Genomic DNA, 15,372 nt, shown 5'->3' with positions numbered 1-15,372 from the left:
TTTTTTTTTTTTTTTTTTTTTTTTTTTGATTTAACGTCGAACCGACACATGATAGGTCATATGGCGACTTTCCAGCTCCGTGCATTATTTCATCACAAGCGGGCACCTGGGTAGAACCACCGACCTTCTGTAAACCAGCTGGATGGCTTCCTCACATGAAGAATTCAACGCCCCGAGTGAGGCTCGAACCCTAATCGATGAGGGGCAAGTGATTTGAAGTCAGCAACCTTAACCACTCGGCCGCGGAGGCCCCCAAAGGTTTTGATAAAGTCAAATATCAGAGGATGGGAGCAAAATTTAAAGAACTTTACTGTTGAAGTCCTAAGGAAAATGACAACAAAGGGAAGAAATTCCCTGAAAAACACTTAGTCCACTAAAATTATTAACAGGTACAGATGTGTCAAAATACACCTTAACTTTGCAGGTACCATCCATGTTGTACCAAAGAAAAGTGGTCTCGGTTTTTATCTACGGGTAATAATAAAAAAGTTACAAAATAACCTATTTCTAGTTAACATAAAAGGGAAGCAATCCAATAAAAAATATTGTAAGTGAACAAAAAAGGGAATCTGCCAAATAAAAACAAGAGCACCGCAATGCAAAGCAAAATAAACACAAAACAAAGTCATGTGACCTTTAACCTCTAAGTGTGACCTTTATCTTGAAGCGAGCTATGTGCTCTGCACGTCGTCTCAATGTGGTGAACATTTGTGCCAAGTTTTTTTTAATCCTTCAAGCAGTTTAAGAGTTACACATCGCACTCGAAACAAAGTTATATGACCTTTGACCCCTAAGACGGACACACAGACAGACAGATGGTCAGACGAACACCAAAATACGTTTCTTTGGGCGTATAATAACAACAAAGGAATGGAGACGCAAGATATTACGTTTTCTACAGTTTTCACAATGTTTTACCTGCTGACCTACATTTTGATCCCAGCTAACCCTGTTAAGATTTATTTTCATTTCGAACGACGACGACGATGGAATACGGATACATTGCGAACAGATTAGCTCACCTTTTCAACTTTGTCGCAGATGCGCAACTTATAATATTGAAGAACCTTTCGGGAAAGTGTTATGACGCTAGATCAAATACTTTTTGCGATATGCATAACAAAACACCTCTCTGGCGGACAGACAGACGGACAGACAAATCCAAATCTTATCCTGTGCGGTAGCATAATAAGCCAGACCTTACAATCATTATTGGAATGTTTTCCTACCATACATAAATTAAAAGTATCATGTTGAGACGGTCCCCTTGAAAAATTGATCGTCTTAGGTGTTCACAGTCCACGTAGACTTAATTCGTAAATGTCTAGTAGAAAGTGGGTTATGAAAAGTGTTAAGTCAAGACCTTTTAGTATGAGGATAAAAATTGTAATGAAGTGTTCTGCAGTCCTTTTTAGCTTTTCAAATTCAGTTCATTTAAACATTCAAAGGGTTCAACATAATAATACAGCAAATAATCATAACTTGAAATAAAGAGAAATAAAAAAAAGATTTGAAACAGACTTGGGGAATTTTTGCCTCAATTTTTTTTCTAAAATCTAATGATGTTATGTTCTTCAAACAGAACTATGTGCAGCCTAGATGTTGGCACTTATATCCCAGTGTGAGGCGAATCGCCACATCGTAATCTGACAGAAAATAGTATGTTTATAAGTCACTTGTCCAACATCTGCTTCATGTTGAAATTCTAAGGAACAATAAGAACTGCGGTTGAATCTGAGGAACACAGGGAAGGTTACCTTTTGTAAATTAAAATTAGCACCTATTTCCTTTTCATTGTGGACTATCCTGTGTAAAAGAATGCTATATATCGAGTACAAAATATGACAATATTTTTACCACGTTTTAACATGATCAATCCTATATAGTTTGTATTTAAAGTATTTTATTTGATATATAATCATAACTAACAGCATGTTTTTAGAATAATTAATTATGCAAATAGATTGCGATACTTTTAAGCATATAAGTATTACGTTGATGTTACCGGGGGTGTAGCTATGGTTACTGAAACTGAAGCGTTTAGAACTGAAAGTGAAGGGGTTAGGCATTATTTTTAACTACAAAAGTCAATCCCCAACGCTTGATGGTGAAGGGGGAAAACATTATATTGAACAGTAGAAAATTGTTAAAAATGTAATACTGTACATATTTCAGTGTGCTTTATTACCTTTGCGAAACTGTTCAAGCACATGCTTCTTTGATTTTGCCGAGCTACGCTCCTTTGTTTGTGAAATTGTTGCAACATGTTACTGACAGCTGTTTACTTTTCTTCTCTGTTTGTGCGGATATATAGAAATTGTCGGTAATGACATTTCTCTTGATGAACTGGATTTAAATATTTTGTCTTTTCTTTCAGCACTTCTTATATTTATCTGTAAATGTTTCAGATTTCCCAACAGTATGTTTCGCATCACACCTTTACTTTGTTTTACTGAATCTTGTACATTCAAATTGTGGTCTGACAATCTTTGACCCATGGATTGATCAAGTTACATGAAGTTTAATACAAGAGCAGTTATTTCATATAAATGTTTTTGTACTGTTTTTGTGATGTCATTACTGTTCATGTAACAGAACTTTTCAAATTTTAAAACTTTAACTTTAGTAAATGATATTTTACCCAAAACAATCAGATTTCATGGTTCGGTTATGATAATTTGACAGTGCTATGAACTAACTTCTACATCTTGTACACTTGATGCAGTTCGAACAATACATGATGAAATGTAGTTTATATCATTCATATGGACTTGAACATAGTTCATACCATATGCATAGAATGCAACTTAGATTATACCATACATAAACGAACTGAAAATTTAGGATTTGCAATTTATACACATTAAGTAGAATGTATTGTTTATTACATTCGATTTTTATGTCAAAATATTGCTAGAAATAGTTTATAGTTTGTTAATATTATCACAGCTGTTCAGATATTTTACTATATTTATTCTTTTAACCTTTACCCTGCTTGATTTCTAAACTAGACTGGTCCATATTACGGTTTGGGTAATACCATTAATTATTCAAAGGGGTTTTCTCTGAAAATTTACTGATTGCATAGTGAAAGATGCAGACCATGATCAGCCTGCACGGATGTGCAGGCTGATCTTGCTCTGCACTGGTCGCAAAGGCAAACTCACTTGCCGCCAGCAGGCTAAAGTTTAAAATTGTATTTCCTGCCTTATTTCATTTGTTTCTTAATGTAAACATAAATGGTGGAGGTATCAAGAACGCTTTGATTTAATTATTCTTTGGTTTTAAAGATGCAGCGGAAAAATTGTGAAATTTTCTTTTTCCATATTTTTATGCCCCCGAAGGGAGGCATATAGTTTTTGAACCGTCTGTCCGTCTGTCGGTCTGTCGGTCTGTCAGTCTGTCCGCAATTTTCGTATCCGGTCCATATCTTTGCCATCGATGGATGGATTTTCAAATAACTTGGCATGAATGTGTTCCACAGTAAGACGACGTGTCGCGTGCAAGACCCAGGTCCGTAGCTCAAAGGTCAAGGTCACACTTAGACGTTAAAGGTCATTTTTCATGATAGTGCATTCGTGTCCGGTCCATATCTTTGTCATCCATGGATGGATTTTCAGATAACTTGGCATGAATGTGTACCACAGTAAAACGACGTGTCGCGCGCAAGACCCAGGTCCGTAGCTCAAAGGTCAAGGTCACACTTAGACGTTAAAGGTCATTTTTCATGATAGTGCATTCGTGTCCGGTCCATATCTTTGTCATCCATAGATAGATTTTCAAATAACTTGGCATGAATGTGTACCACAGTAAGACAACGTGTCACGCGCAAGACCCATTTCCGTAGCTCAAAGGTCAAGGTCACACTTAGACGTTAAAGGTCATATTCCATGATAGTGCATTGATGGGCGTGTCCGTTCCATATCTTTGTCATTCATGCATGGATTTTAAAATTATTGGGCATGAATGTGTACTACAGTAAGACGACGTGTCGCGCGCAAGACCCAGGTCCGTAGGTCAAAGGTCCTAAACTCTAACATCGGCCATAACTATTCATTCAAAGCGCCATCGGGGGCATGTGTCATCCTATGGAGACAGCTCTTGTTCCTTTTTATAAATATCCTTTCTTTCAATCTTTTTAGTCGTTGTGCATGGTTTCTTGTTTTTTCTTTCCTTTTTTAGATTTTAATGAATACTCTGAAAAGAAACTCTTTGTCTTGTTATTGGTGAGTTTTCACCAAGTACTGTAAGACTTCTATTTGCAATAACCGGTGCGTAAATGCAAGCAGGAAGCACTGCGTCTGATGCGTAGACAAGGTTTATGACACGCAGAGGGTACTGGCGTTTGATAGCTTGTTCCTTTTTCTAGTAAAGGTGAAAATCTATATATATAGCTCTACTCCCTCTGGATTTGGTAGGTATTTAAATAAAATTAGATAGTGTATTTATGAACTGATGTAGCTGATTTTTATCTAGATTTGACAGTGCTCTGATATTTTATGAACGGATATAATAAGTACAACTACACCTATACTTTTACATATTCTGGTATGATATGTACTTTAGAAGAATGTGAATGGTATTTTTTTAAGACAAGAAGATTATATTTGTCGATTAGGCATAAATTGAGAATCTTTGTGGAAAATATTTAACTTGAATTGTATGGTATATCAGTCAGTGTTTCTTCATTAGTATAAAATATATTTTTACTTATATATACTGTCATTATAGAAAGACAGAAAAGTGTCCATATATTACAGTACGTGTACCACTCCAACCAAGGAACCTGCGAGCCAGGCCGATATCACCCAACGAGATAGAGATAACGTGGGATGCACCAGAAGACATTGATCAAGTTGTCGATTACACACTGTACTATAATGACTCGCAGAAACATACCAATAACCAAGTCAGAGTACTCCCTCCTACCACAAAATACATACTGACGGATCTTGTACCGGATACTATATATCATATACAACTTGCCGCTCGTAGTTCACGAGGCCTCGGAGTTCGTACTATACTCGTGCAGGCAAAAACACCGGAATTTAGTAAGATTTTCTTGTGTTCTACAGTTTTATACATTAGATAGCTTTCCAGATATTTTTCAACCCGCCCGCTTAGCTCAGTAGGTAGAGCGTCGGTCTACGGATCGCGGGTTCGCGAGATCGATCCTCGGGCGGGGCGTGTGTTCTCCGTGACTATTTGATAAACGACATTGTGTCTGAAATCTTTAGTCCTCCACCTCTGATTCATGTGTGGTAATTGGCAGTTACTTGCGGAGAACAGGTTTGCACTGGTACAGAATCCAGGAACACTGGTTAGGTTAACTGCCCGCCGTTACATAACTGAAATACTGTTGAAAAACGGCGTAAAAGCCAAAACAAACAAACAAACAAACGATATTTTGTTTCCTTTCATTCACATATTACTTTAACATTCTGTTTTAAAGATTTGCAGAAAGACCGAAAAAAACAATTATTATAGCCATTAGCATGATGCTTTTGAAAAGAAATTAGTTGGCCATAAAGTAAGTTTTGAAAATACAGCTTTGAAATTTCATTTTAAAGCGGTTCTGACGTTGCATGTCATTTTTTAAATATTTGTTATAAATTGTTTTATCTTTAAAAGTTTGATTTAGGCAGATGTTGAAAATTTGTCATATTCAAAGTAAGATGCAGAGTTATAAGTTAAATGCATGCATGAAAAAAATTTGAAAAAGGTACTGTTATGTTATATATTTTAATAATTTACAAATCCATTCTAACCAAGTTCCGTTTGCCAGGAACCGATTTCTGCTTATAGTTACGAGAGGACTTGTTGAGCCCTATACACTATTTGTATAGATGTCGTGCTATGATTTATAAGGAATTTATTTAACTACTGAAGTTGAAAATATAATTGTAAAATATAATTTAGTAAAATATATTTCTTTTTTTTTTCTTAATTGTCTTAATGTGTTTGAACTTTGTTTCTATATTTTATAGACAATATATAATCAACTGTCTAGATTGCTGTTATTTTTTAGATTGTCTTGTGACTCATGTGATATCATCAATCATTAATCACTCATTAGTCAATCACCATAACCATGTATATGTATCCAAATCTGAATATGTTTTTAGGAAACAGTTTGAGTATCACTTTTCACTTTAGCTTGTTTTACTATGATGCATATCATTACTTTTTAATGTTTATTATCAAAATGTTCCAGATAACACTTTTAAGGAAATTAATTTACAACTAAGTTACAAGTCCAATATATTTCTCATTATGCCAGTCCATTCATCTGTCTGTACAGTTACATGCATAAACACCTTGAATACTTTTATTGAATTTAGGCTGAAGTCTTCACAACTTACTGAAACAATATTAAGAATCCATGTGCCATAACACTACACAACGATGTCAAAAGTTAGAGCCTTAGATTTTATGTTTTACCACTTTTTTTATACCACTGTAAGGACTTTTGTGAAATGTTAATCTTTTTTAAACAATACCCAATATTGCTGATTAAGGTAAAGGTAACAAATTAAGGTCAAAGGTTTTAGTCTTAAGATTCTATGTTGGATTTATAACCACTATACTCCTAAAAGGTTTTGAATCACCAATGCAATATTTACCTCTACATGATGTGCATAACTTGTGTTACAATCATTTCTCAGGTCAAGGTCAAAGTTCAAGGTCAAGTGCTTATATTTCTTGTTACGGCGACATTTGTAATTTGTTATTTTACGCCCGAAGAGACGTACTATGTTATACCCCCGGTGTCCGTCTGTCCGTCCGTCCGTCTGTCCGAGCCCACATTTGCATACTTAAATGGCTATAGGAACAATAGGTAACTGTACTTTTTCTTTGATGTCATTTATTTATGTGGCTATTTTTCTTTTACGTGGCTAAAAGAACATCAGAGAGAACAAAAGAGTAGCCACATAAATACTCATATGTAGGAACGTCCGTCCGTCTTTCCGTTAGCAATGTAGTGTCCGCTCTGTAACTATTGAACACCTTGATGGATTTCAAAGAAACTTGACACAAATGTTTACCACACCGAGACGACGTGCAGAGCGTATGTTTTGGATGCCTTGCTTTAAGGTCAATGTCACCCTTAGGGGTTAAAAGTCATAACAGTTTGTTTCGTGTCAGCTTTGTAATCTTGAACTGCATGAAGGATTTCAAAGAAACTTGGCATAGATGTTCACCACACTAAGCCGACGTGCAGAGCACATGTTTCGGATGACTCGCTTCAAGGTCACACTTAGGGGTCAAAGGTCATATATGACTGTTTTGTGTATATTGCTCTGCATTTCAGTGCTCTTGTTTTTATTTGGCAGATCCTTCTTTTGTTCACTTACAATAATTTTTTCTTTGAATAACTTCCCTTTTATGTTACTATAATAGTTTATTTTGAAACTTTTTTTTCATTATTAGCCGTAGAGAAAAACGGAGACCACTTTTCTTTAGTAAAACATGGATGGTACCTCCAATGGTTAGGTGTATTTTGGCATACCTGTACCAGGTAAGGATTATTTTGAGGACTTAGGATATTTTTTGTGGACTTAGATTTTTTTAAATTTCTTCCCTTTTTTGTTCCTGTCCTTTGGGCTTCAGCAGTCAAGATCTTTAAATTTTGCTCCCATCCTGATGTAACTTTTCGGGCATATGTTGCCTCGCTTGGCGGAGCTCTTGTTCTCAATTAAGAAAGTTTGTTTGAAAACTGATATGCCATTTTCTTGTATCTTCGTGCCTCCTTCTTATTCCCCCGTTTAAATTTCATGATACATATCATTCTGGAGAAAGATTCCAGATGGATTTATGCCGCTTTGATCCACGGTCACACTCTTATGAAGTGATTTCACTGCCCACTATATGTATACCACTGTAGATACATATCTTTTAACTGGAGTATGACTTTTCCACAGCTTAATGATGCTACACCTACCGCAAAGATATGCTCTAAGAGGAATCCAAATCATCAAATTTAAGTTTTTGTTCATGATTTTCATCCTTTCACTTTTACTTTCCTTAAAAACATGACTGCAAGAAATAGAATTTTTAGTTTCTTTCTTCCTTTTTCTTGTTTTGTTTTATATATGTTTTGTTTTCCTCTGCCCTTAATTTATTTTTATTTTTTCAACATAACAAAAAGTCAACACTTCATAGCAACTGGACTCATATGGATGTGGGTTTCAAAGAATTACAGTTATTGCGGGCTTGATATTTTCATCTAAGGGTAATAATTTTGGATCATTGCAGATGTGGCTGAGTTTAGCAGTAAACTTTAACATGTGCCTGTAAAACTGAAGTTTTGAATGTATCGGAAATTTGATCAAAATATTTGCACAGTTTTTGTCAGACACTTATAACTGTGTATAGATGCTTTCTGTCTTTATGTATATGTATGTAGGTCTTGAAATAAAAGAACAATGCAGTTTTAGTTGAATTATGAAGATAGGGGAGTAATTGGGTTGGGTGTGGAGCATGATTATCATTGTCTTTGGCAGTCTGTTTTTGGCTTAGCACAACAATTCTTTGAATATTACTCAGTTGAATTTATTGAAGTGTTGACATATTGCTGTTATTTTTTCTACCTCCCCCACCTATATTTGTGAAAACCCGCAAGTCGGTTGTGTACATTGTGCAGATGCTGATGCCACTTACGTACCAATATCTCCTAACCCGTGTAGAAACTTACAAAAAGCAAAGCTGTGTTGTAGCTTCGTATTTAACTTACAGCTTGTAAATTGTTTACCCAGAAATAACAAATTTAACAGACTTTTTTATTTGAATGGTCCGCAAGCGACATTATGTAATCTAGAATTTAGTCTGGAAAATGCAAAGTTTCGTCATAGAAAGCTAAGAGCTGCACTAATCTAACCCAAGAAATATTTGACATGGAAACTTATTATCATTTTTAACCTTGACCTTTTAACCTTCCAGGCCCCATCTTGAAATAAAACTACTAACTTGAGTCATAGTCATCATCTTTGTCATCACCATCTGTCATCATATTCGAATTTTCGTTGTTTACTACGTGTGGTGATATTTTTAGCCAACCAATGACTGTATCTTGGAAGAAAGATATTTTAAAAACATGTTTTAAAAATTTTCCCATGTTACTCGAGCTCTATCTTAGTGCACCCTAGATGTAGTATCCAGAACCTGCAAAAGATGCAATCCTTTTTGTCATGTGTAACAGAATAGGTCATATTTCATTTGTATTTTCTTTATACTGTTACTATGTTCTTAGTAACAGTAAGATTACTTTCATAATATATAAAATCTGGTTGCCTAGCAACCAGTGACATAGACTAGTTGCCTAGCAACTAGTGAATCACAAACAAACTAAGCCCAGAACCAAAATGTTTGTTGTCCTGCCTAGTCCTCCAAAACAAGAGTTGGATTTCAACCATTTTTTTTGGTAAACTTCAATTAGTACCAAGTTCTGGTGGACTAAATTTTGGCCAAGTTTTAGATTCTTTTGAAAGACCGTCGAGGCTACTTTAAAACTGCTAGTTATATTTTCCACCGCAAGTATTAAGGGAGGTTATGTAGTGCTGATGTTATCAAACTGAAGATTGTTTTTTGCAATGTTGTGGACCTTTAATTTTGCAAATAAAGTATTCCAGACTAATAATTAGGTAATTAGACGGGATCAGTATATCAGTCTAAGCTTTTTACATCATTGACTTTTTAAGGCATTAAAGTTCAATCTTAATTATATTTCAGATTTTGATTTCATCCTTAACCAGCTCTTCTCTGCTTGAAAGATTGGCATCTAATATGAGACAGAAAGTAATTGAGCCATGCCATGAGAAAACCAACTTTGTGCGTTTGTGACCAGCATGGATGCTGACCAGCCTGTGCATCCTTGCAGTCTGGTCAGGATCCATACTGTTCACTATCAGTTTCTCTAATTGAAATAGGGTTTGAAAGGGAACAGTATGGATCCTGAACGCGAACGCACTATGTTGGTTTTCTCATGGCGCTTTCTCAATTGTGCTGTCTACATTTTTGTTGATTTTAAACACTTGATATGTCAGCTAAAGGTATATGGTGTGAGATCAGGTCTATACCGCCTATATAACAGGCAAGGACTTTAACTCTTTACCTTTAACCCTATCCCACAGGGGAGGTTGTTCCACGAGGAGAGTATTGGTCACTGACTAGTGACATCACTTGTTTTCAAGGGGTAGTGTACCAAACTACTTTGTCTATAGTTACGATCAGAATTCACCAAATGTTTTACGAAGATTCGGAACCGACCCTATACGTACATAATATTTTTATTTTCATGTGCATAGTTTTTTTGTTTTGCTTAATTAATGACATTAGAACAAACAGTTCTTTCATGGTATGTTTAAATGCAGTTAGGTAGATTTCAGGCCTTGTTCTTTTTCATTAACTGTCAAGTAAATTTTCACACAAATGTTTTTAGCTTTATCACCTCCATTTCAAGTTCATCTTTTATTGATGTATGAGTGTTGTTGTTAATATTACAGATGGAGAGGTTCTACTCTCTACCAAGTTGTTTTATTCAATTATTAACAAATCATGCACTTTCACAATTAATCTCAATTTCAAGTCAAATATGAACTAGGCAAATGAATTTAAAGAGTTCTGTACATGTAACGACTAGTAATTTAGACATACTGCAACTTTTACATCTTGTATTAGGATTACTGTTTTCTTTTTTTTTTTTCACAGTTCCAAATGAGCCTGAACGTGTACAAGTGCAAGCTGTCAACGCTACGACCATATATGTGGAATGGCAACCTCCACGGCCAATGGACCGTAAAGGAACTATTCGAGGGTATTATGTGTATTATGCCAAGGTAGATCAAAATAACAATGTTATTATGAGCACAGAGAAAATTGAAGATGTGAACGATGGAAATAAAAACGAAGCTGTAATAACTGACTTGCTGCCCAATACACGATACCAGGTGACAGTAGCTGGCTACACACGACGTGGTGATGGTGTCAGAAGTCGCCCAAAGATTATAAACACAATGGAAGCAGGTAACATACTGTGAAATCTGTTACTTTTCTGTTGTGATCGCCCGGAGTCCGTCGGTCCGTCAACCTTTTCCTTTAAATAACATCTCCTCCTAAACTTCACATGAATGATCCTTGGGTGGCCCCTTTCCAAAGTTTACAAAGAATTGAATTCCACATAGAACACTGGTTGTCATGGCAATGGAAAAGAAAAACTTTTTGCCCAAAATCACAGGGCCTATGACTTAGATAGTAGTCCAAGATTGTCCAAATTTTCCCCCTAGATTCAAATATGGCCCCGCCCCGGGGGTCACATGGTTTACATAGACTTATATAGGAATACAACTTTGAAAATTTTATAGTCTGAAACCACAAGACTCAGACCTTTGATAATTGGTATGTAGCATTGCCTTATGGTCTTCTACTAAGATTATTCAAATTAAACCCCTAGAGTGAAAAGAGGTCCCGCCCCATGGGTCCAAGTTTTACAAAGATTTATACATGTATAGGAAAAATTTTAAAAATCCTTTTGTCTGAAACTGCAATGCCTAGGCTTTTGATATTTGGTATGTAGCATCGCCTAGTAGTCCTTTACCAAGATTATTCAAAACATGCCCCTGAAGTGGAAAGAGGCTCCACTTAGGTGGTCCAAGTTTTACATAGACTTATATAGGAAAAATCTTCTTGCCTGAAACTGATAGGCCTAGGCTTTTGATTTTGGGATGTTGCATTGCCTAGTTATCCTCTATCATACTTGTTCAAGTTATGCCCCAGGGGTGTAAAAAGGCCCTGCCCCGGGGGCTTACGTTTTACATAGACTTATATAGGATTTAAAAAAAACTTCTTGTCTAAAAGTTCAAGGCTTAAGCCTTTGATATTTGGTTTATAGCATTGCCTAGTGGATCTTAAACAAGATCGTTCAGATTATGCCCCTTGGGGCGAAAGAGGCCTAGCGCCGGTGGTCACTTGTATATGAGTTATATAGGAAAAAATACTTCAAAAATTATTTGATCATATTTCCTTTACTGTTTAATTATAATTACCTGATGACCCCAAGTAATTGGGGGTCACTTGACTGTGACCTTGGCCTACTGACCTACGTTTTTGTTTTTTTAAGAAACAGCCTTTAAATTTGAATGACATATACAGCAATCTTAACAGCATACAAAATTGGACCACGTTCTAAGCCCTGACCTTCTGACCTACTTTCTTGGTTTTGAAGCTACAACAAAAAGATTTGGACCACCTGAATAATGTTTGATACAGATTTCAATACTCATCTTGAATAGTCTTAATCGTGACCTACTGACCATTTTTTTTTCGTTTATGAAGTTACAATTTTGAAATTTGGACCACCTGTATATTTTTATACAGATTTCAATACTTATCTTGAATAGTCTTAATCGTGACCTTTTGACTTACTTTCTTGTTATTGAAGATACAGCATGATATTTGGGCCACATGTAAAACTTTTGATACAGATTTCTGTACTCATCTTAAATATTATTAACACAGACCTACTGACCTACTTTCTTGTTTCTGAAACTACAACAAAGAGATTTGGACCACCTGTATATTTTTGTGCCCCCATGTGTGGTGGGGTCATATATATTTGGTCTTGTCCGTGCGTACGTGCGTCCGTCCGTCCGAAGTTTGTAACGCGCCTAGCTCAGAAAGTAATAGATATAGATTGATGAAACCTTGCATGAGCCATTATCATGATATGAACTTGCACACCTCCTTTTTCGTCTTGTTCCGCCCTCTATTTTCAGTGTTATGGCCCCTGAGACAGTGGAAAATACACATTTTCACCTTGTGACACACGAAACTCAAAACGTATTTGATTCATAAAATTTTGCATGAGTCTTAATCATAACATGAACTTGTGCACCTTCTATATTTCATCTGAGTCCGCCCCGTATTTCTAGAGTTCTTTTTAGTGGCCCCTGAAATAGTCTAAAATGCACATTTTAACCTTGTGACGCGCCTAGCTCAAAAAGTATTTGCTATAGATTTATAAAACTTTGCATGAGTCTTAATCATGTTATGAACTTGCAAACCTAATTTTCATCTAAGTCCGCCCCATATTTCCAGAGTTATGGCCCCTGAAATAGACAAAAATGCACTTTTTCACCTTTTGACGAATAATATATTGATATAAATTGATGAAAACTTGTAAGAGTCTTTATCATGTTATAAACGTGAACACCTCTTATTTTTGGCTGGCTCAGCCCCCTATTTTTAAAGATAAGGTCCCTGAAATAGTCAAAAAATGCACATTTTTACCTAATTATGTGCTTAGCTCAAAAAGTTTTTGATGTAAATTCATGAAACCTTGCTTGAGCCTTTATCGTGATGTTACCTTGCTCACTTGGAATTCTTCTTGAGAATCTAAGCGCTTATTACATAGTTATGGCCCTTGAAATAGCAAAAATAGTGGATTTTTGTTTGCTCATAGCTCAAAATTTAGCCTAGAATAATAAATCCTCTTCATAAAATGTTTTTGGAGGTTATACCCCATTAAACTTCAAACTTTTCAATTATAATTATTTCCCCTTATTTGTGACAAATGTACCAGTGGGGGGTCACACTCTATGTCCTACATACACAGCTTAGTTTTAACAGCTTTCAGATTTCAGTATTTTTCTTAAAGAATCTTTACTATCTTTATTCCTTCTCACCTAGTTCTTTCTGTTTTTGAAGCTTTAGCAAAGAAACTTGTTCAAGCAAGCAATTAAACTCAGATATAGCGATATAGGGCCATCATGTCCCTCTTGTTAAATTTAGTTGTAATATGCTACTGCACGAGAATCAATTTACATTCGCCCAGTTATTTTCCACTGAGAATTATGACGTTCATTTTGTTTGAACAGTAACAGGAAATACGCAGGAAAAAAGTTACGACAACGTTGCTAAATGACAACGGGAACGCGGCTGCTATGACGACGTCTGCGTTAGGGAGAACGTTCCTTACAAACGAAACGGAAATGAACTGTAAATATAACAATTGATGCGAAATGAACGACACAGTAGGATCGGCAAGTTAAACATAAATCGCTAAATGTAATGCTGTAATATTCACTGAGAGTGAAGCAAGCAAAATGTCTTAGGAGATATTAGAATATATTTCCTGAAATTTATGTTCTTTATAATGGATGGATCCGATCTGTCAATCAAACCAATGATATTGGCCAATAAGACAAGGCGTTATCCGTCGATCCGCAGACTTTGTTGCTAAGGTGTCATTGTGTCTCACAAGCTTACCATAACTAAGTATCTAAAGACTGTAAAGTTCTAAATAAAAACAGTATTCTTTTACGTTGTCGACATGGCAGTGTGTAAAAAAAGAGATGCTTTACATATTACATGTAAATATGACCTCTAGAAATAAGAAAAGAAGTGACCACAAGTAACATATAATTGCGAAACCCCATGTAACATGATCATTTATCAAGTGTATCATTTTAAGAAATTACAGCTATTTTTAAATTGGTTCTTAGACAGATGTCACAGGATTTTCATTCGATGTTGCACTCGGGGAAACGAAGTTCTTCAAGGCAAATAATACATATAGTCTACATGTGAACGGCAATCTCCAAAATTCGGCCACACTACACATTTTATAAAATAAACTTAATGCTAAATATCCATGAACTGATTTTTTGTTTTTCTCCTAAGAATGTAAAGAAGCAATGTCGAATGTATTATCATTATTATTTTCATGAACACTCAACAGATTTTGTGTAAGAATTTAAATGCTAGCTCTATATATTCGGTGAATTGATTTTTTGTTTTCTTCTCCTTAAGAATATTGTCAAACAATAAGATAATTTAATTAATGACATGAATAAACGTGTATCATATTGAGAACGTTAACACTTGCTGATTTGTTACCCCATATTTTCAATGAAAACATGTATTATCAATTACAATTTATAACAGGCACCCCCTACTTGTGATTAACACCGGCGTGACAGTCGATCTGCTTTCTTTTGTCGTTCGCAGGCGATAACCGTGAAAATTGCTGCTAAAGTTTAACTTTTCAAACCACGTGACATTCCTTCAAATGGTATCCACAAATATTGCAGAAGAAATACAACATATTAAAATAAAATACAATGATTTTAATTCACAATTTAATAATTTACAGGTACTTATTTGCAAATATAGAAATGAAAGAAATTTTGAATCATCATATATCGGTTTCGTTAAATCACAAATATCATAAACGAAGATATAGACTTTTTGATTCAGCTTCATTTTTTATTTATAGATATATTCCTCTTTGCAAGAACGCAACTAGCTGTTTTTTTTTTCTTTTTGTTACGTGTATTATACTTTATACCAATAGGCTTTGAAATTTTGTGCGGTCCC

At 35.4% G+C, this 15,372-nt stretch overlaps 1 protein-coding gene across 1 annotated transcript in view; it reads left to right on the top strand.

The window, feature by feature from the left end:
- The window catches only part of LOC123552228 (receptor-type tyrosine-protein phosphatase delta-like), a 71,488-nt gene that overhangs the window by 41,063 nt on the left and 15,053 nt on the right, over positions 1 to 15,372 (top strand). Inside the window, exons 4-5 of the mRNA XM_045341705.2 lie at positions 4,761 to 5,051; positions 10,708 to 11,022. Coding sequence (XP_045197640.2) covers positions 4,761 to 5,051; positions 10,708 to 11,022 — 606 coding nt within the window. The remainder of the gene's footprint in view (positions 1 to 4,760; positions 5,052 to 10,707; positions 11,023 to 15,372) is intronic.

Source organism: Mercenaria mercenaria, chromosome 4, assembly GCF_021730395.1.
Source record: "Mercenaria mercenaria strain notata chromosome 4, MADL_Memer_1, whole genome shotgun sequence".
NCBI lineage: Eukaryota > Metazoa > Mollusca > Bivalvia > Venerida > Veneridae > Mercenaria > Mercenaria mercenaria.
This window is presented reverse-complemented; position numbering and strand designations above follow the sequence as displayed.